The following is a 24,328-nucleotide window of genomic DNA, read 5'->3' as shown; positions in this document are numbered from 1 at the left end:
AAATTGGCACATTTACTTGGTTTAATTTATTTATGATACAATATTGAACATTTAATGTAAAATTAAGTAGACTAAATGGTTTATTAATTACAGAATAGAGAATATACTACTCTTGATTCATACATCTACATAATGTAAGTGTTATTATATATCAATAAAACATTTACTGTTGATTACATACTTCATCTATTCATCACACCAACATTTTTCTAAGTGCTATACATTATTTATGTAATGTATCAGTAATTACTGCAACACCAATTTTTCCTCTTTCGAACAGCCTCTTCAACTCATTTGTGTCAGGTCTTGCCAAATTAATTAGGATGCTCTGCATCCCATTATTTGACTGTATTCAAATTTCACACTGCTGTACTTTGGTTGGAAAAAAAGAGCTTGCTCTGCTTCTTAAACAGTTACCAGCAAGCACTATTTCTAGCTTTTTCTTTACCGCCCAATGCACCTGGGCACATTATCAGATGCTGGCAACACACAGTGAACAAAGTGTTATCAATGACTCACTAAAAAAAGTTACTGGCTGGTGCAAAAATACAGTACATACTATTTAGCTTTAGCACATGACCGTATTTAGTAACTTATTAATAACCTTACCTTAAATACAAGTTCTCCTATCAGTCCATTCCATGACCCATCATCCTGAGGACTCCCATACTTGTGATCCGGTGCAACGTAAATTTCGTATTTAAAGCCAAGGTAAGTAGCCAAGGCTTCCAACACGTCTATTGAGAAGCCTTGATACTTCTTCGGTTTTCCCAGAACATTCTCAGACACCATGACAAAGGGCTCTTCCTAAATAGAAAACAAGGGAGCTAACTGTTAGTAAAGAAATTACATCCCATATGTGGGTGCCTCTGGCTGGACAAACACTATATCTGGCAAACACAACTAGTAAGTAATTCATGCTCTCAGGAATGAAAAAAATGGCAACATAGGCCATACCAGAGAAACGTGCATTTCTCTTGTCCTTATTCTGTAATGTGAATATAGAATGTCTGTTTTAAACCAGTTCTATCCAAACAGCGTCCATTTGATTCTAGTTTAGGGAGAATCAATTCTGGGACTTAAATTTGTCTACAAGAACAGCTGGTGAATATTCATCAAAAGACGACCATCATAAAGGATACAAATAGATACTGAAAGTTGGAATTGGTTGGTAAGACTTCTGAACAATACGCTTCTCTTTTCCTTTTCCCCAAGACCTTGTTTTCTCTTTCTTTTTTATTAGTATTTAAAATAAATTTTTAATAAATAATTTTTTGCTATTTCTTTTTAATAATTACTTTTTAATTAATATTTCTAATAAAATATTCAGAAAGAAATTTCTTTTTGGCTAATTTTGTCTTCCCTCCTCCACCATTACACTTTCTATTGAATATTTAATTACTAGACATTCTCCTTTGCTTTTTAATGAAACACAAAAAGACATCATGTTTCTGAAGACAAAAAAAATATTTGCCATAGATGGATCTTACTTATTTTTGTTCTTTATTTTCTCTGAGAACACCTGTGATCTATCCCAGTAGGGGCAAAATCATCAAATCCCTCCAAAAACCATGATGGAACTGTAACACCAATTTTTTTAAACTATACTACATTTTTGCTTTTTAATTCTTTAAATGGTGCTGTAATTTAGTATGAGTTTATCAGAAACATCTACTGTGTAATGCAAAAAGTTAGTTCTAATTTATTGTGGCTTGGCCATGACAAGCACATTAAATCACTTCCTGACCAATTTCTCCCAGTCTGCATAATCCACAAGCATACAGAAAACAGATTTGTTTTCCTGTAGTATTTGTAGCCCAAACTTTAATTGTATCTCCTGAAGAATTGTACCTAAATATTCTTAGTTTGGTAGGATGTCATTCTGTCTGAACAGATACCACTGAACTGTAGGCAGGATGTTCTCGGAATAAGAAAGCACCATTTGTAAATGCTTAAGTTAACATTCATGAGGACAGCCACATGCTGAAGATGCTGCCAAAGAAGCAAACATGAGACCAGAGTGCACTGGCAGGAGGTTCTTATCTGTCTGCAGTAAAACCAGAGAAAAACCCTCAAACCATCCCCAATCCAAACCAAGCCCCAAAACAAATAAACCAAAAACCAAATAAACAAATAAAACCCAAACAAACAAGAAAGCAAGAAGGGGTTGACTGTCTCAAGCTATTATTTCCCAGTTCTCAGAATTTCTTTCTTATAAATTATCCAAAATCAGCCAAATGGAATAAAAGTGGAGGCCAGCAAGTGCACGTGATTTTTTTTTTTTTAAGTAGATTTCCAGTGCTTGGGTTTCAACTAGATTGAAGAAATTAAGACTAAATTGATGAAAGCCTCTCCTAAATGAAAGCATAGAGTTAGCTGAGCTTTGCTGATCACTTTGATGAGAGATTCCCCTCATACAGACTCAAAACTACTGAAAAAAATGTTTCCACAAAAAAGAAGAAAATTGTAATTTATCAGTCTAAGCACACTATGCACAGAAGTCTCAAGATCTGTGTGTACAAAGGGTATTTTAGTTGATAATTTTCATATTAGAAAGGATTTATTCGTATCACTTCTAAGTTATTAGAAAATAATTGTTCATAAACTGAATTTTTATTCAGTTAGTTACAAAGCAATTTCTAATTGTACTGATTTAAAGCACTGTTTAAAATGCAGCTTGTCATGACTAATTTCAGTATTTTATAAAGCTGTGTAATACTGTTTGCTGTTGAGAGATTTGCCAAAAGAGCCCCAACATCCAGTATGCTATACATTTTATGAAATATAAATACTCAAATAGCTTTATGCAAACCAACTAATACTTCTCAATTTCTGTTGAAGCCTGGAGCAGCAAAATATTTAATCATATTCCAACCCAAACAAAACAAATGCATTCCTATGCAGGGTTTTTTTTGTAAATGTTTATATTTCTCAAAAGGTGCTGAAAGAGGACAAAAACATTTATCTTTAATTTTTCCCCCTTCAGCTGCAGGCTGAAGCTATGCCTGCTGTCCTTTTGTACATTAAGAGGGTGCTAAGGGAGTTCCTATGGAAAGCCATATATGTGCCATGAATATTGGCGTTAAAAATTATTGTCTCCATCCTTAAGAAGGCAGATCTTGTAGAAAGAAAATGTGCAAAACCAACCCAGCCAATACATTTCTCACCTACTGAACAGAAAAATAAGAACAAAACATAAGCTTATAGAAAATAGGTGTCAAAACTGCCTAGCTAACTGATAAATTTGGAGGTGGCAAAATTCACCTGGATGACGAAGCTTCCATTCTATCCCAACAAATTCAAGAAAATCCATTTTCTCTCCAAGGCAAGTGGTAATTAAGACTATATAAACAGGTCTAGCTCAGAGAAGCCATACAATCATGATCCTTGCAGATACTCAAAACTCAGGTGGACAGTCCTGAATAACCTGCTCTAACACTAACCCTGCTTCACACAGATGCCACCCAAGGGTCCCTTCAAACCTAAATTATTCCTGGATGCAGTGAAGCTGCCTAAGGAAGGCCACTGCTCCAGCTTCTCCTTTTCTTCCACTTTTGGAGCACTTCTATAGGGGACTGATGAGCCTCTGTGAGGCAAGAGCAGACTTTACAGCCTGTAAAGTCAGGGAGGTCTGGAAAAGCAAAGAACTCACAACCTGCATGACTGAAGAAAGGAAGGAAGAAAAAAAAGGAAATGAATGGATTGCTCTCCCTTAACTTCCAGATTATGCTAGATGGATGATCTGCCTCACTAGGCCCCATAGCTGTCAGATGTATTTAGGGGATGGCTTTGCATCCAACCTCAGTGGAGATCCTTCTAATAGAGAAGCTACTTTCCTTCTTCTTTACCCTCAGTGTGCTTCCTTGTCAACTGAATGCAGCATTACTAAGCCCATGATTAGGGCTCCTTCTCAGAACAACTGCACAGTTGTCACTGGCTGTTTTCTTCTCAGGATTGAAGATGTGCTGCCCTGATAAGAAGAGGATAGATTTAAGACTTGATGTGGATCAAAAGGATTTCACACAGTATTGTGGGTTAACCCTGGTAGACAGATAAGCACCACACAACCTGCAACAAAACAAAAATCAGTAGCAAGGAGGTAAAGTTCATATTAGAATCATAGAATCAACTAGGTTGGAAAAGACCTTTAAGACTAAGTCCAAACTTTATCCCAGGACTGCCAAGACACTACTAAACCATGCCACCAAGAGCCTCATCTACATGGTTTTTGAACACTTTCAGGGTCAGTGATAGCACAGCTTCCCTGGGCACCCTGTTCTGATAACCTATTGCTCTTTCAGTGAAGAAATTTTTCCTAACATCCAGTCTAAATCTTCTCTGGTGCAGCTTGAGGCCATTACCTCTTGTCCTGTCACTTGTTACTTGGGAGATGAGATCAACCCCACCTTGCTACAACCTCCTTTCAGGTAGCTGTAGAGAATGATAAGGTTCTCCCAGATACTGGGTAAAGTGTGGTTCAAGAGGTGATTGCCCCCTGAGCAAGAGAAGCTTCAAAATACTAGCTGACTTCCTTTATCTTAAGAAGCCTAAAGGCAGACCCAAGTTAAAGCAACAGGGCACAAAAAACTGCAAGTGTTGGGAAAAAATGATGTGATAATACAAGAACACTGGAGAAGCAGCTCACAAAAACACTTGTCTCCATTAATTTATCAATTATCACTAGGTGTATAAAACTTTTTAAGGAAGAAGTTACACACTGAAAAGCCACACATCATCTTTCCACCAGATCAACTGGCTCCCTTCTCATGCAACAGCCCTACTGATGGTTGGTTCCTTAATTAAATTAATTCATCACAAATCTACTCATTCTTGGTCAGGTGAGTTGATGTAATTTCCAGAGGTCCAGACAAACGCTAGAGCAAGGATAAGTACTGGAGGAAGACTGAACAAGCAGAAGTGAAGGAAGTACCTAGAGTGTGCCCTTTATGGTGTAAAGGAATGGTTAAGCAGCTCAGACATCTTACCCAAATATATTTTCAGATGTTCAACATGATATTATTTGAGCACATTTAACACATTACCCCTGAAATAAGAAGAATTATTATAATCATTTTTTCACATGCAGAACCAAAATGCACAGATTTCATGACTTGTACAGCTGAGAAGTGAATCCAAGGAACAAATGTTCTAGCTATAGACCATTTTCATTTTATCTTAGTGCTTTCAAACATTTGTACTTACAACTGTAGCTGTGTTCTGACAAACCATGAGTATAAGAGCAGGAAAACCAATAGTGGAAAGCAAGCATTATATGAAAACTAAGGAAAGTGGGATCTGAAAAAAGAGATCTAGACCCAGGGAGAGAAAAGTTACTCTTGAAAGGCCTGCTTGCCAGCATAAAAGCTGTAATGTGCCCTAGTCCAGGGAGAACAGATAACAGGACAATATAGGCACAAAAAGGAATGTCACACATCTAAAACCCATTCCTGAACCTTGGATTTTACACAGGGTAGAGGGCAGGGAATTAATTTTGTTTTATTTTAAACATAACAGTGGAAATCAGAAGTTGATAGTACAGTTCTTGGAGCAGTCTAGATTCAAGGCTAGTATAAATAAATGCTGCTCTTTTTTGCTTTTTTCCAATATGATAAAGGGCTAAGAGTTTTGCCTATTTAGGACTTAGGTTCTGCTGCACATGCAAATGAAGTAACAGCAGGTTTTGTAAGCATTTCAAGAGTCTAAGAATGAAAGAATAGAACTTTTATTTACTCTGATGAAATTTGCAGACATGTCTCAACAATTTGGATGCAGTAACTGATCTGAAGTAATCTTTTAATATGCTTTACTACACCACCTTATAAAGTTAAAAATAAGGAAGAAGAGAAAAGGTTTTGGGCTGAGAGAACCTTCACCTTTGGAAACAGAGGGAGCAATACTTCAGCTAAATAGCAGAAAAGAACAATCACTCTGAGTTTAACTTATGTTAATTAATTAGACAATCAAAGAGAAACATTGATTTGTAAGTGTGCTACAGAGGTGGGTGATAAATACAAGCAATAAATTCTGGCCTCAGAGGAGGCAGGGAGGGAAAGCAATAGGGAAAGCAAGAACTGGAATAGTGGCTTTAAATTCCAAGCTTTGATAGTCATCTTTTATTTCTTCAATGAAAATCAGGTTTTGGAGGTTCTGGTATTTTTGCATAGATTCTCTCTTTTTGGACAAATTACAGAAAACTCTCTTGAAAGAGCAGGAAAAGCATTGTTTAAATCTTCAACAAATCATTGACTAAATATGTGAGAGAAGAAAATGTTGCATTCAGTGGCCTGTGGTGGTCTCAGCCCAGCTGTTAACGATTTTATGAGCACACCATATCGTCAGGAGATCACTGAATGGGCAACAGGGCAGATTTTCTCTGTAATTACAAGGGTGGATTCTGTGACTTTAAACTGAGACTTATTTCAGGTTAGAAACTATATGAAACCATGGCACACTGCTCTGCTGCACTCATTTATGAGTCTAATGCCTGCTTTAATGATAAAAATGTTAAAAAAATTATTCTGGGACATACTTTATAAATAGAAAAGCAAAACAGAACATTTGGGATTATTCTCTGACGTATCTGAATCCTCTTTTTTCCCTAGCACAGTCAGAAAAACTTCCTACCCAAGAGGCTATACAGAAATTATTAAGTGAACAAAAAGTTACTGGCATTTCAGATCAGAGAAATCGATCACTGCTGGGATTTACAATACATGTTGGGCCTTGACTCTAAAATTGCAGATGGATGGCAGTAAGTGTTTCAACTATGTTTGGAAGAGTTTTGAAATTAGGTAATTATATGGGTCATTAGAATTCACAAAACATATGAAAATGACCTCTGTGTCCACTCATCAGAAATTTCTGAACACAATGGAATATAATACTTTAATATTGACACTCTGCATTCATTAAAGGGACTCTGTATTCATTAAATCCTCCCTTCTCCACTGAAAGTAGAAAGAAAGTGTTAAAACACAGAAGCAAGAAATGAAGCTCAGTTGTGGGCAAGACTGTCAATCTGTGCTTGGCACTGACTAGGAACAGTGGACAGACACATTAAGTGATTCACATAGCCCAATTGCCAAGAGACTTGGTGATTGCATGAAATAAACATTCACTGTGACACTTTAAAACTCCTATCACCTACAAATATTAAGAAACTGCTCCCAAAACTGAAATTCACTCTCATTAGTGGTTCTCTCTATTCCCTTCCAATGGCTGCTGGATAACCAAGCAGAGCCATTATAACCAACAAGGAGCACTGTCTCATAAACCATAACCAAAACATTTTCAAGCACAGGATGCTATTGTCTTGTTGCTAGGCATAATTACTTTTTCCTTGACTCATAAAAAAATTAACCCCTTGCTTTTAATTGTTAGCTATTTTGCATTTCTTTCCCCAAAATATTTTAGTGAAATATGTAGCCCCCAATGCTTATTTTCCTCAAGTGCTTTATTGACCACTGTTTTGTGGATTTTATTTGGCTGGAAACAGAACAACAGCTTGTTATTTTTAATTGAACAGCAATGTACATTACTTCATGTTAGAATCAATGACCAAATTTTAATTGAAACATTTCATTCTCTCATTACAGAAACTCTCCCATTAGCAACGGTTATAAAAGTTGCTGCAAAACATAACACAATCCCCACCCTAAATAGCACTAAAAAAAAGATGAAAGTTTCAGACTTACAAAATCTTGGATAATTAAGGTATTCTTCTCATTCAATATCCTATTGTGCCAATGGGCTGTGTAACAATATTGGCGTCGAAAAACACTGTTCTCAGATCCTGTGCTTTTCAAATATACTGATTAGAAAGTCAGTTGTACTAACAGAAAAGTCTCCTTATCTGAGGCAAGAAGCTAGTTCATATCCCAGAAGCTGAATACAATATTAAGGGAAGGTATTTTACATTTGGCTTTTGTTTACCACTACCCTTATGCATGTGCTTAGTCTCTCACTTTTGTAAATGACAGCTTTACTGTCATCTTCAACAAGACATGAGTCTGTGCTTTTAGTTACAGTTCTTTAAACAATATTTTTTCTTCTGAATGGAATGGTGGCTTATGAATTTATTATGCTATTTAGTTTAGTACTATTTAGAAGAAACAACAAAAAAAGAAGTTAGCCTCCCTCCCCAAGACTTCCAATTGCTCTGCAATGGGACTAAGGCTTCTTTCAAAGCAATCTATGGTAATGGTCAATTAAGATGCTATCAGGTTTTGTGTATTGATTTTAATTCACAATAACTTCATGCATCTAATAGCTCTTTCTGAACCACTATAGTTATAGGATAGGAATATGGATTGAGACTGGAAACAGTTGGAGTGCTTCAGAGTACGTCTAAACAGCAGAACACTAGCTGTAACATAGCTAGCTCAGATACTGGAATTAGCAAAAGTGTAGTATGGGTATATAAACCTGCTGGGAGCTGCACTATACTTCTTCCAGCCGCCATACAAGAGCTCCTATTTATAACCAATCCACATAGTACTTCATGACATTGCACTGCCAGGCAGTTCACCTCCTTTTCTGTCTTGCATAGTATGGATAATTACAATCAGAGTAAGAAATATTTTCTGGCTAAAAGTCAATTTTCCTGTGTGCTCTGTGAGCTATATGACCACTCTGGAACACAAACATGCCCAAAGAGCAGATGTGTAAGGGTCAGGGAGAAGAGCAGAGCTAAGGAGCCTTGAGAGGTAGCCTTTGACATATAGGTGAGTTAGACTGGTCCTACCAGATTTTGTGTTTGACCTACCTTGCTGTCAGACTGGGGCCCCTGCCAGATCCCAAAACATTTGAATTCCCCAACATTCACCTCATCTAGTATATAGCACCTCCTACTTTAGAAAAATGGATTGGAAGTATTAACTGAAAGCAAAAGGGACTGGGTTTCCCAGCAGATTCTGAAATTAAAGCATGTGAAACTAAGAATCAAAGTAGGAATGTCCAGTATGAATAAATATAAGGATTATGACCTATCTGTTCTAATACAAGCTAGGTAGCAAAAAGGGACATAAAAGAGCTATAAAAAGTGGCCTGTGCCCAGTCAGTAGCAATTTCAGTTTGGCCTGTGTACAGGTGTGATGGGGGGAAAGCAATGGAAAGACAGGCTCTGCCTCTATCAAGGGATATCAGATTCTGTTATAATAGTAATTTTAATTATTCATATTTTGAGGAAATTTTACCATGGTACAGTAGCACCTGAGGAAAAAAAAATCAGTGCTTTCCAAAAGAAATCCAAATACGAATGCAAATGCTTGCGGACAGAGGAAAATGAAATGGGAAGATTAAGGGGAGGAGGCTATATCAAAACTAAATCTCTGGCAAAGCAAGGAATACTTAATCAAGGCACACTCTGCCCTGATGGGTGCAGTTGTGCCAATTATGGTGCTCAGTTATCAACACTGATTAGTTGCAAGGGAGCTGAAATGGCTCCTGTCCCCATTTTCTGCCTAGTAGAATAAATCTAAACAGGGCTGACAATCCTCAGAAGAGAAGCAGGGCAGATGGCTGAGTGCAGGAGGCACTTTAGGAACCTTACTTTCTTCCATTTCTGTTTATGGGTCATTGTACTTAGTCACGAAGAAAGAAATGCACAAATTCCACTCCCATCTGTTTTGTTGCTTTAATACTGCCACTTTGAAATGATAGAACAAACTTTTTAGTAGGGCCTGTTGTGATAGGACAAGGGATAATGGTTTTAAACTAAAAGAATGTAGATTCAGACTAGGTATAAGGAAGAAATTTTTTACAATGAGAGTGGTGAAAAAGTTGGCTCACTGTAGAGCTAGTATATCCTTGCTTTCTAACAATAGCTAGCTCAACTGAAGTCTAGATGTCTTTCCTTACTTTCAGAAATGGGAGTCTTTATGTGAAGAGCATGAGATAACAATCAGGCTTAGCACTGCAAGAAAAGTGTTTTTTTTTTTTTAACAATTAAATTGCTTCTAACCATTATGCTCATATGACGAAATCTTTACTTAAGAAGCAGTATAAAACACATTATATAGAGTCGGGGGATAAGAGGACTATTGCATTTTCTGAAAACTCTGTAATTAAAAAAAACCAACCCTTAATTACAAATAATTCTGACTATAGTTTCCAAGCAGAGTTAGGTCAATACAAACTGTTCCTGCAAACTCCTCTCCTTAGTTTGTAATTCTCTATACATATTACTATATTCCTTTACTCCAGTAATATTTTATTTGCCTAGAAATAGATATGATTTTATGGAAATGCAAGCTAGAAAGAATCTCTAACCTCCTGCTCCCTTTCTCTGACTCAGGATGAAAGTACCTAGACTAAGCAAGACAAACATGAATCTACTCTTTCTGGACTGACCTCTGACAAAGCAGACTCCACAACCTTCTTAAAACTGAATGCCTAAGTGTTCCTATCACTAGAAAGATTAATAGGCGCTCTGAGAGCTACATGTACCTTGTGATGGGAAAAAAAATTGCTGCTACTATTAAGTTTGCTTATCCTTGAAATTGAGAAAGCTTTTGACCAATCCAAGAGCAATTAAGTTCCATTTTTTAAATTTTAAAGATATGACATAGGGAACTAAAACTGACTCATATTGTCAGCATAAATCCCAAGCCATTTCAAAAAGTACTCCTTACATTAGGAATAAGCAAACTCTTGAATCCTGTAAAAATGAATAGTTTTTTTTTAATATCATAAATTCAGTTTGAATAAATGCTTGTCTAGAATCATGTCCTGAAATATTAATTCAGGTTTCCAAATGGGAAAATCTGCCCCATGAAAAGATATTCCAATACCAAAGATGTTCCAATACTCTTCTGTGAGTGAAAGCCAGTCTTCTTACATGTATCTCATACTGAATGACAGCTTTCACGTCAACAGCCAGGGTAGAATAGTAAATAGTGAGCCTAATCCTGTCATGCATCATTACTCCTGATGATTTTGTTCATTTACCAATGAAATTAACTCCTCTACCAGTGTTGCTATAATTTCCCACCATTTCACTGAGCATTTTTCTCGATATGTTTATCTATAAAAGATCCATTCTTTCCAACGTTCTTACAAAGATGGGTATTAGCAACAAAAATGAAGAGGAATTAAGACACAGGGATTTTTTGCTGCCTAGGAAATTGTGCATTCTTTACAACTAGCAATAGAATTTTCTAAAACCTAGTGTATTTGTGAAATATTTTAACTACAGCACATGGTGTACATTAAAAAACATTACTGAGTTAATGTATACAGAGATTTTATGACAGAATCCGGACAGAACAAACTGCATCAGCCACAGCTTTCCTGCCATTCCAGCTCTGTTGTGTTAACAGCCATCTGGTGTGTAAATAGCCAAGGAAGAATTCATCCCTTACAGGTAAAAAAGTGAAACATGTTTGCTCAAACCACAAATACTGCAATTACTGAAGATAGTAATGAAAAGTCTCTTAACCTTACCACCTCCTAAGACACTTCGGCTGCTGCAGGAAATGTACTATGGTGCACTATAGTCCAATAAGCCAATAATGTTGAAATACAGAGCAACATATAATTTAACATAATACATGCCTTAAGTAGAATTATTCTTTAGAAGCCTGCAGGCACTGGTGCATAGAAAGTGAAGCAATACAGAATGAAGAATTATTCACAGAAGTACACACCACTCAATTGTGAAAGTGAGGAAAGTCATCAGGACCACAAGAAAAGTGAGCCCGAAAAACTGGGAGAAAATAGAAGAGGCATTGTCTGTCAGACTATTCTGATTGTGCACTATTACAAAATACTACCTCAGTATTTTCTGAGGTATCCCACATGTAATCTTTGCTGCAGTTGATCTTTATTTTACAGTCATTCACCAATAGTTTTGTCCTGCCATTTTTTTTATCCTGTTTGTTCCTCACTATATGTTTAAACACTGGGATTTTTTGGTCTTTCTTATATGTCTCCTTTTCCTATCACTTTGAAAGCTACTTCAGCTTTTTGGAAAGGACTTTTAAAATTTTGTTTAAACCTGTGTTGGAAGTCAAATCCCAAAGACAGCTTTCAAAGCCAAGACTCAGCTTCATATCTTACTTTTCATCTTCTCCAAGTGGTAAGTTCAATAGAAAAAGAGGCTGTAGATGCAGACCTCTGGCCAGCTCATGTCCCTAAAGATACTGTCTGCTTTCAGGTTTGTTTCTTTCCTAATCTGGGCAACAAATGCTCATGCATTTAATGCCAACCATTGAGAATTAAATTAGCCCATATATGGTAACACATTCCCTAGTGTAAATAATGCTTTATTTTATTATTTTGCTATGCTTGGCTGCCCTTCTGCCAGCCCTCTCCATGTCCCACAGTGAAAGGGGACTATACCATGTCCCCCAGTGCCCACCCAGAGCCAAGGGTCACCAAACTGTTTCTGGTCCACCTACAAGGTATGTACAAGTAACACAGGCAATAACTCTCAAGAAATAGTGCATAGGGATGTATGGCAAAACATAATTCAGTATTGTTACTATTTTTCTTTCCTTCATCCTGCCTCCATTTGCAGAAACATCCAGATATGAAAATGAATGCCCCCTGTTTGGGAGCTGTATTGAATTTTCATGCAAAGTCACAAATATATTTTGCACTATTAGCAAGTTCTACCTTATGCACTTTCAGGGAAGGATCTGTACTTTTCAATCAAGGTGTTAATTCTTTAAAACATGGAATTTCAAGCTTTTTCCTTTTTCACACAACAGGGGCTTTTTTAGAAACATGATTTTGTGAATACCTGCTGGCCTATTCACTGTCAAACAGGCCAAATCTCATCCCATTTCGGATGGCTTAACATACATATGAATAATTCATTAATTGTCACTGTTACTAAAATGATATAATATCTGCTGTATTCTAGCTCCCTTTCAATAAAAAAGAGCAGCTGAAAAGGAGGATAAGCTGAAATAGACAAAATGGTTATTTAGCTAAATTTGGTCTTGGACCATTGCTCAGTCAAGATACTGAATTCATTTGGGGTTATTATGCTGACCCTTGATCGAGCCGTGTTTCAGAAACTCACAATATATTTCAGAAATTCACCAGCAAGTCACTTGAACTTAAAAGTAACTTGTCAAACACGAATTTTAGACTTCATCTGGGGAAGAGTCTGAGACAGACATTTGATATTTAAGTATGAGAAGACAAAACTTTTCTAGAAGTGTAGAAAGTGTGGCACTGATCCAAGTCAAGTTAAAATGCTGAATCACATGCACACAAGCCTGACTATAGTTCCCTTTTGAATAAAACTCAAAGAATTATTTCTTATTCCTATTTTTGCAAAGAAGACTATTCCAATTAATTTCAGAGGAGCCAGGATTCACTGTCAAATGGAACCAGAGATTTCCAATCTGGGGACATACAATATTCTGTCATATTCACAAAGAGATTTTGTTTTAAACCTGCAGATATGCAGCCCATAATTATTAAATTTATCTAGGGCAAGGAATTAGTAGACAGATGCAGATTATGGGAATTGTTCAGCACTTGCTTTTTGGACTGCTTTAGAGAAATTAATCACAATAATTTATCATTTTTTGGACTGCAGAATGTTTCATTTCATAGTAAGTATAATACAGTATAACTCAGGTGCTATCCTCTCAAATTCTACTGCAGTTTTTAGAATGTGTCCTTTTCAACCTGAAGGCATAACAAAATGAAATTGGAAGAGGAGAAGGGTTCATATCTGGAAAGACACAAGAGATTTGAAATGTTAACAGAAAAAGTTAACAAATTAATGTTAACTTCTCAAATCTCAATGAAAAGGAAACCAATTCATATTTAAAGGTATAATTATTTAATTTTAACATAAGCTGCCTTCTTTTCCCAGATCAAGACCATATTGTTAGAAACTGGCAGAATTAGTAACAACAACTAACCATTCATGTTCAAGGATAGATTCTTCACCTTTAACAGAAATGTACTGACTTAATTGAAGAACTTGGAAAAAGATGGAAAAGGAAGTATGATAAAGATCATTCCTAGAGCAAATATGGTGGGTGAAATCCCTTCTGCACTTACATAAAAGGCAAGAGTCGCACATTTTCAATGAACAGGTTAAATATAAATCTCCAGTTTTGTCCTATCCAGAAGATGTGAAATCAGATGAACACTTCCTCCTATTAGTATGGTCTTGATTTACCTGAGAGTTCTGTTGATCTGTCCAAACTAAAACTTGCAAGTTTAATTTTGCAAAATTAATGGCATTAGAAGGAGATGTCCTTTGATAATAGCTGTAAAATGAACAGGGCTTAATGAAATTCTAGTCAGTGTCTTTATTGACCAAGTATTTCTAGGAACAAGTTTTTATAAATTGAATAACAAGAAATAGGGACATTAAAAATCTAATTTTAAAAACAGATAAAACAAGTATTAGTACTTTTTTTATAGCTTTGCTTCTTTTCAGGTGTTACAACATCCTAGCCAAGACTCCACTCAAATTCAAATATTGTATCTATTTGTTCATTCTGTTCCAGGAAAAATAACATAATTGCACCATTGTAATAAGCTACGTGAATAAAGATGGGAATCAAGCTATAATTAGTAACAAGCAAATGCTTTCTAAATTTATCCTATAGCAACATATATGTTTGAAGTAATGATATGCTAATGAAACCTATTTAGAAGCCACCATATCCTCATGAATAACTGTTAATTATGCATATTAAGAGCAGTAAGAGAAACTGCTAGAGGATAAGCACCCTAAATCTCTGTCACCACAGGACTGGCAGCAACATCTGTGGATATCCAAAGATTAGAAGGGGTTAGAAATAATTAGCACTTTGCAATCCTGGCATCTGCAATGTTCAACTTCTCTGGCTTTTGGTTAGTACCTTGATTTTATGTCAGTGTCTGTCTGCATGCCTGCCTGCCTTCCTCTCAGCCATTACAGTTTGTGGATGAGGTAGAAATGGTATTTTATCTTCCTGATTTCTGGCATTTGAGGGAAAGTATCATCAGTCAAAGGAATGGCTTGTGAAAAATATTGTTATTAGCTCATAAGTTTGAATAAGCATCTGCTTCCTTTTTTATGCAGTTTACAAAATCCTTGCCTCTCATCTTTGCTGAACAAAATCAAATGAACCTTGATTTGTAGTGTAGTTCACACGTGGTTTTGCCTAGATTGCACTGACCAGCCTTGCAAAGCCCTACAATTTTAAGAGAATGAAGTTTTATATTATGAAGCCAATGTGAATAATTTGCATCTTTCTCATATATTGCCTTCAGTGCACATCCAACATAAAATGGGAGCCAGGTAGCAAAATAAGTTAGCAGATTTCAACAAATATTTTAACAAAATTCAGACGAATTGTGTTTTTCACTAGTTGTGCATGGAAATTATCACAAAAGCAAACAGTTTTTGTGTGCTCACACGAGACAACACGAGGCCTGCAATGAGAAGACTGAACTGCCAGTGCTGTGTGCTAAACTTTAAATGTCCACTTTCTACTTTTATTATTAATATAGAATCCTAACAGCATAACTAATGACATTTTTGTATTTTTGCAAGTTGCTAAATATTCATGCTATAATGACTTGAAAGAAGAATGCTTTCTGGCAACCCCAGGTAACTGAGGATGAAAGCAGAGGAATAGAGTGGGGAGAGACAGAATAAGAAATAATAAAAACCAATCAACCAACCAACCAACCCAAACCACGAAAAAACAAACCCCAAGGCTTTAATTTGAAATTATTTTGCTAGCCAAAATCCTCTGCTCATTTTTGTCAACATAATACTGATTCAATGAACATCTGTATCAGGCAGAACACAAATACCAGCCATAGCCACTGTAATGCTATTTTGGTGAACATGCAATTAAATTAGAAACCCCTCACCGTACTGCTTTGTCTTTTTCTATGCATTCACACATGTTACTTGGTGGTTGTTTGATTTGTTTTGTTTTGTTGGTTTTTTCTTCGTTCTGTAGATGTTATCACAGGAAGTTCTCTAGTGTACTAGGAGCCAGAACAGACTGGACACCCTGACAGGTAATAGGTTTTAAAGAACCATAAAATAATTGGAAGAGTAAAAAACTGCTCTGTCACTGACACGCTCTGGTGATTTCACTTTCCATCCCTCTCTGAGCCTCTTCCTTCATCATGCAATGTCAGCAATACAAATTGTGCCTTGTTTTTGATAAGCAGGCAGTCAGGCCCTCAAACACTAAATTGGTAATTAAAACCATGAGTAGATAGTAGAGAGATGGAAACAGTTCAATATAACCTTTAGAGTTCTGCAGCCCTTGCTCAACTTTGTGTTTGGGCATTGGTTCAAAAAGATCTATACATCTCATATTCATTTCTTTTTCTGTCCCTTTTCTGGCCCCTCTTTACTTCTCACCCCCTTCTTTTTCCACTCCTTCTGCTCAAGCAGTCAAAATTTATGACAGGGAATACACTGACCTCAAATCACAAATTCCCTTCCTTTTCTGGTAGACGTTCTGTTTTAAACCTAAAACTTTGCTGCAGTGGCTTAATGCAAGGTGTTTGCACAGAGGAAGAGCCTGGCTGAAGAAGAGCTAGGATGGAAATGTAGAAGTTTTATTGTACAATGCTACTCACCCTAAGCTGACCTTGAATATTTCTGAGTCTGGCAATTTGTGTCAGACTGCACTCACTTTAGCAAGGTAATTGGAAGGCAGCTATATCTTATGAATCATTTAGAGTTTCAGGTAGGTAACTCTAGCTAAAAGGGCACTTGAAGCTGCCCTTTATCAGTTGATGCTATTGTGTTATCTAATTTAGTATGTGTTTTTGGAAGAAATGGGTTTTAATGTGTTTGATTCACTTTAAATGAACTTTACTGATAACTTTATTTTGAGGAAATTGCTCCATTGCTTTGGTATTAACAAGGTAAAATCAGACACTAGAACATTAAGTTCCCCGTAAAAGGGTGCACTTAAAAAGATAAGAGGAAGAAAATACATTCCTGCTAGTGCAAAGGATGAGGATCTGCTTACCAGCACAGTCACCACACGCAGAACCACTCCTCGCATGTTATTCTCCAACTTTCTGTCTGTTAGTGACCCATTCAGACCAGTGATGGGATTCCAGCAGCCAAGCTGAAAGGAAGCAGAAATCATTCTGTCATTGCCCATAAAAGTTTGCCAGTCATTCCTTTTACGTGGCTTTAAGCAGGAATGTATTAAATAAACAGAACACCTTCTGGAATCAAGAGGAGAGAAAGTCAGGCTTGTGCAGATTCATCTTTAAATTGCAAATTAAGCAATTAGGGATATCAGTTTGTGCTTTTTTAAATACCAGTGTGCAGCAGATTACAGCATCCAGGGGTTTGGGGTATGTGTATTGCATTAGAAAAGCTCAGGGAGGACTTCTATATTAATGAAAAACATTTTAAAAGTAGTATGGCTGTAACAATACTCCCCTTTCACTAATACACTAATTGGAGAAATAATAGCTACCATAATTTTAGCACACTGTCTCCTTAGTCCATGTTTCCTAGCAGAACTCTGTTGAAAGGAATTACACTAGTTTCAATTAAATCTTATACTACTCATTGATAATGAAACAGCAGTGGTTTCTAACCAGGTTAAAAATTACGTTTTAAGTTGATTGAGGAAAAGACCATTGGGAAGGCACATAGCAGTACTGAGAAAGGACTGCAACAGATAATGTAGAAGAAGGAGTTCAGCTATGGGATGTTTTGCACTGGTGCTATTGTATTTCTTGGACTTCTGTGGACAGAAGCTTTTTCTCAGAGATCTCTCTAGGACTAACTGCCTTTCAATATGAATTTAGTTGACACTGACCTGTAATTTAGCTTGTCTGAAAATATAACTTGCCTACATTTTTACGTGATGGTAGATGCATTCCTTGGAGAAACAAACAAACCAACCACTCATCCTTTAGCACCATATACAAACACTACTGGTTTCATTTTTGTAATTCATTACCACATTCATCTGGCCTGTACAATTACCAGTATTAAAACCAAAACTTAATAGAATGAAAATGACTGGACTTTGGAGCAAGGTCTCAATGACATCATGTAAACTGATTACCCGTGTAAACCTGCTATACAGAGGTAGACACCTGCAGGTTCCAGTACTTGATCTGAATTACCTCCTTTGTGGTCTGTGCATGAAATCTATGGAGGGATGCTCATCTTCTGACTTGGGCAGCTGACTTAAGCCTTTAAACTCATGCAGTTTTCATGTCCATATTTAGAGGCACAAAAGATTTACCAAGATTAATACAAGATTAACATGAGCAGGTTACTGCTTTGCTCAGTGGCCTTTAGTAAGACTAGTCTTTCAGATAATTCAACCTTATTAACCTGCAAGAAATATAAACTGTAAAACATCTAAAACATTACTGTACATTAATGCACTATCACTGAAATTGCAGGGTGCCTTAATCAGCTCAAGGGGTCTGTGAAAGAACAGCAGTACCTTTCCTGACCATGACAGAACAAAAATGTACAGAAAGCACTATTATTCCTTCATGGGAAAGGCATTTGTATACGTGTTTCATAGATCCTTTGAAGTGAGACAAAAACCAAGGAACAAACTGCAAGTACACACATACAACAATTTAAGAAGTGGACCATATGAAATACTTGTTTTCTTCATTACACCCACCAGGCTATCTTAGAGTAACTTCTAAAGTATTTAATTTCAATATTTTAATATCATTTATTTGAAGATTCCTCCTTAAGAAATGGGTACCTCAAAAAGGAAAAAACCCAAACCTTTCTGTGATGATAAAGGTTAAGTTTGATGATCTTAGTTTTCTTTTCAACATAAATGATTCTATGTTTCCAATAGAAGATGGCCTTAAACCAGTGTTATAATTTCTCTCTGACATTTTCAGAAGTGCTCAGAGCTGTCCTAATTCTTGCCACTCTGAAGGTAAGGGTATACTATTTTTTGGGAATGAGCAAGGGTAATGCTGAGCTTAGCTTTAATCTGAAGTAATAATTAAATCAAGGATGTACTGGATTCAGAACTGCAGCAGAAATCACTGGAAGTAGCAATAGGATACAAGGAGGAGCTAAAGTATATGGCATCATATTCAACTCTTGCAATTACTCATCTTTCCAATAGCAATTTCTAAACAAAACATAAACATTCACTACCTGTTTTCATCACTTCATGTCCCCATTTGTTCACAAAGACCCACATTAGTTTATAGCAGCCATATCTGCTTCTTCTATACCTCCACAGTATGTCTAGATGTTCACAGCAGTATGGACAACCTGCTGACATATTCCATGTCCTCATCACCCCTGTGGGCAAAGCCCTCCACACTGTGAGCTGAACAACAAAATTGCTGAAGTTTGTTACTGGTAATAGTGCAGGAAATATAGTGTATGTATTTGAAGTATGTGCACTGGATGCTGATTGTGATAAACCACTGCCATCCAATAAAGGAAATCACTTGATAGTCTGCATTTTCTGTACTAAAAATACTGAAAATGGCACTAAGTTCAGAACAAAGTACATTAAATTTACTCAGCGACTGTCATTCTTAGTCACTGAAAGAAACTAATTAGAACATAGATCCAATTAGTATATCCAAATGTGTTGGAAGCATGATTACTACAGAAACAGTGCAGCTTTTGCCAAATTTAACCCCCTAGAAAGTTACTGAAAAGCCTTTGTATCTTTTGGAGATTAAAGTCCATTTCTAATTATGTACATTAATGTGTACATACTTGTATAACAAATTTTTTAGCTCAACACATTCTATGTTTTTAAGGAAAAAAGAAACAAACCCAACATAACTGATTCCTGGAAATTTAGCATAGTGCCAATTTTCCTTTAAAAAGGCACATTTTATTTTCAATTATTGTTCATTTAATTTTCAATTCAATTGTTCCTTTATACAGCACAGCCATGGCAAAGACAAATGTGCAGTGCTTTGCTAATAAAGTTGACATTGATTTTGAGTGGAGCTGCTTACTATCATGAGATGAAAACAAACCAACATTTATTGATAACAATTTAAGCTTGTCATTGTAGCAAGAAGCAAACGTAACTATTGCTGAAACAGCAAGATGGGGGTGATATGAAGCCACCTGGAGCTCTACCTCTTGCTTATAACACTTCTACAAAACACTAGCTAGTTCTGCATTTACTTCCTTTTTCCTTTGTTCCCTCTCTGATAGTTGAAATGAGAGAATAGATCAGGCAATGACAGAATCTCACATGAATTCTGCTAGATTTGTGTAGAACAATATGGGTGATGGGGACTCTCTACTGAGCACAGTACTTGTCATCTTCATACCACATGAATTTTGTCAGTTATAGTGCTTTCTACTTTCATTGCAACTTCTTTTATTTATTCTGATGACAGCATTCACTCTGCCACATTCAGGTATAAAACAATGAAGGTGGAAAGGTTGTCAATGTTCTGCTTCCCTGGATACCCCATTTACAATCATTTTCTGATCATCTCACCTCCCAGCTTGTTATCCTTTCCACCATCATTATTAGAATAGGGTTTGCTCGTTTTGCCGGCAGAGCCAAAAATTGGCCTCCTGTCTTCATTAGAAAGTTTTGCCTATATGAACTATGCATTATGGAAGGTCTGCAATTTGCGTACCAATATTAAAATTGGCAAAATCTGTTTTATGTCTATCTGCAATTTCCAGACATTGATTTATAAGGAACTTAGAACAGCAAAATCTATAATGCCTGTACAACAGAGCTTACAGTCAGATTTTCTCCCCTAGCATGAATCAGTTAACTCTGCTGAGTATGTGACAGCTTTCACTTCTTTTCTACCAGAATGTAATGCAGATTAAAACTGTCAATTGATCAGTAAAAATACATTGGCTTGGTGTGATCACAGTTGAGAACAGTCACAGTAAATAAGTAAAACCAGAATATTGATAATGAATGCATTACTTAAGTGCTTCTCACTAGAGAATGCTACTTCAATTAATATAGAAAAGGTTCAGGAAGCGGTTCATCCAGCACTGCAATGCAACCACGTCTGAACTCAGACTGCCTCACAGCAACACTGCAAAACAGTCAAGAGACATTTTAGGGAAGCTGCAAAGGAAATCTGAAAGATAAAACACCATTATATCTGCAACTGGAATTGATCAGGACACCAGGATCACTATCACTCATCTTTCTTGGTTTTACTGCACAAAGCCTAACCAAACATTTTGAGTGGAAATGCCCATCAAAGCATACTGTTGAGAAACTGCTCCATTAGCAGTTCATAAGAGAGTCACAGAAATACCAGCCTCCTTCCCTGTAGTACCCATATCTTTTACAGAAACTCCCTTCTCCATTTTCACACGGATCCGACATACTTTAGGAACTGACTTTTTCCAAGATACGTCTTCACCAGAAGAAACGCGTTTCCATTCTAAAGCATAATAAAGTTGCACAATTGGAAAAGACACCATGAAGCTGTCATGAAACGTTACTTAGACAGGAGATTCTAACTCCCAGGTGTGCTGTGAAGACTCAAAATGGGATAAGCAACAAAAATAATAAAGAAAAAGGCTTTGGTTTTTTGTTTATATGTCTATTAAGCACTTACAAAATTTGCTAGGACAACAGGTTAGGAAAATTCAAGCAGGACATCACAGAAATAGCTTTGCACAGAGTATTCCTGGTGCCTCTTGTCAGTTATTGTCCAACAATATGCCCAAAAATGACTGGGAAATCAAGAGACTAATCCTACAGATTAATCTCACAGAGGGAATGCCAGAAAAGGTATCTTTTGGGCCTCATTCCAACACTGTCAGTTACATAAAACTTAGTCAATCACTTTGTCACCTGGTTAGAGTCCTTTCAGTTTAGCTCCTGAATCATTACCTAATAGTTGGTCAAACAACCCCACAAAAATCCTAACAGACAGGGGTTAATTGAGGGCCTCTGTACTCCTGGGCTTGGTTAAGGAAACAAGGATCAGTTATGCTCTTCACAGCAGTTTCGTAAGACAACTGGTTATCAGGAAAGCTTTCTGTGCTTCACTTCTCCCTTCACTGAAGCCTAGGTAACAGTCAGCAAGTAGTAAGTTGTTAAAATCAATAGAAAATACTGTATTACAGTCAGCAAGTAATAAGTTGTTAAAATCAATAGAAAATACTGTATTCAACAAATTGGATAACGTATAGCAGCACTCATTTCTCCTACATTCTGTGTTGAAACCTTATAGAGTTCTGTGTATTCAGATAATTATTTTGTACAGTATGTTTTATTGCTTTAATTTGTCTCTGGACTAGAAGCAATGACCTGTTCCTGGACTCAATCTGTTGTTTTCAAGTTATGTTACAAGAATGTGAATACCAAAGTGTAGGTTTATATTCTGTGACTTAAGGATTATAATTGCAGCAGTCAAGGTGGTCTGTTTATTTTAGTAACTGATCATAGACACAAGTGCAAGTGACCTAAGTGAGAATTTCTTTCCTAAAAGCCAAAGCACATGGCAGAATAATGCTGCACACAGTTAATACAGCGTTTTGCTTTGGGGACTGCCCAAATTTCATTTTCTTATTGAATTGAAATAAAGAAGCTAATGGAAAGTTACCTGCTGGTAATCTGCTGTTTGTTTGCCTACCAGCTTTTGACTCAACACTTTCTCAAGGACTCATGCACCCAGACTGGTGCCAGAAGCTATAATTGGATGTTTTAGACCACTGACGAATGTCAAATGTACAGGGAAAAAAGTGTAGACTGCATAGCTGTTCTCACACTGTGTGCTCTGCTCATGAAGCTCATGCTTAGAAGCTTCCAGACAACCTCTAATGGTATGATTTCTGGAAAATATAGTAAATCATCACATCTAATAATGAGCCATCTACCTAAGGCAGTGGTGTCATTCTAATGGACCCTCACTTTTTTCCCTCTTCATCTCTAGCTTACATTCTCTATTACTTCCCTTTCATTTGAAATTTGGTGGTTTTAATCTATTATTTCCTACTCTTAAGTGTCTTATCTTTTATCATTAGAAAACACCCTTTTTTCCTTCTTTAGTCCTCTCTGTGAACTCAATACTCCCCGCAATTCCCTAACCTGTAGCTATCCTGCTCTTTCCTATATTGCAATGCCTTTTGCCATTTCTCTGTGTAATTTCAGCATACTTTCTTTCCTTTTTGCTTTTCTTTCCCTTGATCTTCCCCCGGTTGTTTCCCATTCCTTTTTCATGTCTTACCTTTTTTTTGTGTGTGCGTTTTGTTTAGTTTGTGTTGGTAAAGGGACCTCACTTTTCACTTCATTCAGCTTTGACTCATCTTTCAAATCACTTTGGGTCCTTTCTCTTTAGCCCTTGGATATCCTTTTCTCTCAGGCAGTCCTCTCAGGAAACTTCCCCTCAAATCCTGTCTCTCTTGTTATGACGGAGATGAGACTTAACAAAATGCATTACTATATAGACCTGCTTCTCTTGCTTTCACCTTTCATAATTCTTTTTCACTCCCATCCCCTGAAATCCTTATAAAACTCCAAGGACCCAGACAAGGATAATAATGAGCCAGATAATGATCTCTTTCCCACTGACTCTGTATTTCAATTAATGTCAAATACTCGGAAAATCCTGTTCTTTGACCCAACGCAGACATCACACCTTTGCCATTCAGTCACTTCAGTGTGGATTGCTGTGCAGGAAAAGCTGGAAATCCCAGTGGTTTTTGGGATTGCATAGCAGCAAGAATTTACAGGGGAAGTATTCATCCTTCTTCATTTGTGCTGTACCACAACCACAGAGCACAGAGAAAACACATGCATGCAGGCTACTGGCACCTGCTGGCATTGCTGGAATGCCAAAATGACCTTTGTGAGAAGGCGGCTTTTGCTCTCCTTTTGCTGATATTTGAGGCAAAAGTGCAACAGCTGACAACAGCATCTTATTAGTGGCTGGGGATTCTGGTCAACATCTATAGAGATGCCAGCAACCACTTGAGATGAGAAACACATTTGCTTTTCAGAATTAATTAACTGATTAGACTTGGCTATATCTTACCCAGAATACATTGTGAATGACAGGAAGTTGGGAAGGGGAAAAAAAAGCTTCACTGAAGACAGATATTAGTCATTAAGTCTAACATCTACTTTTACATGATTTTTTTAACAGTGCATTTTACTTTCTAGAGTCTACATTATCACCTTGCTATAGTTAATAGGGTGACATAACTAAATTAACTTAAAAGGCCATAAATGGACTCCTCCTCCTCCAAAAAAAGAGAGAAAGCAACAATCTTTCCCTAAAGCACATGTTCACCCTCTTTATTTCTCTTTAGGAGGCAAACCCTCCTTTAGACTATCAGAGTTCTTTATACTGCCAGGGTAAAACTCACAAATATCACTTTCATTTTACACTGAAATCTTGCTCACTGATGCCT

At 36.8% G+C, this 24,328-nt stretch overlaps 1 protein-coding gene across 2 annotated transcripts in view; it reads right to left on the bottom strand.

The window, feature by feature from the left end:
* GRID2 (glutamate ionotropic receptor delta type subunit 2) overlaps positions 1–24,328 on the bottom strand; it is a 726,277-nt gene that overhangs the window by 137,167 nt on the left and 564,782 nt on the right. For both annotated transcript variants that reach the window (XM_005148665.3, XM_013128934.3), the window contains 2 exons: positions 16,965–17,066; positions 610–807 (listed from right to left, as the gene is read on the bottom strand). In XM_005148665.3, the coding sequence (XP_005148722.1) occupies positions 610–807; positions 16,965–17,066 (300 nt within the window). The remainder of the gene's footprint in view (positions 1–609; positions 808–16,964; positions 17,067–24,328) is intronic.

The sequence above is a fragment of the Melopsittacus undulatus genome, chromosome 7 (assembly GCF_012275295.1).
Source record: "Melopsittacus undulatus isolate bMelUnd1 chromosome 7, bMelUnd1.mat.Z, whole genome shotgun sequence".
In the NCBI taxonomy this organism is placed as follows: Eukaryota; Metazoa; Chordata; class Aves; order Psittaciformes; family Psittaculidae; genus Melopsittacus; species Melopsittacus undulatus.
This window is presented reverse-complemented; position numbering and strand designations above follow the sequence as displayed.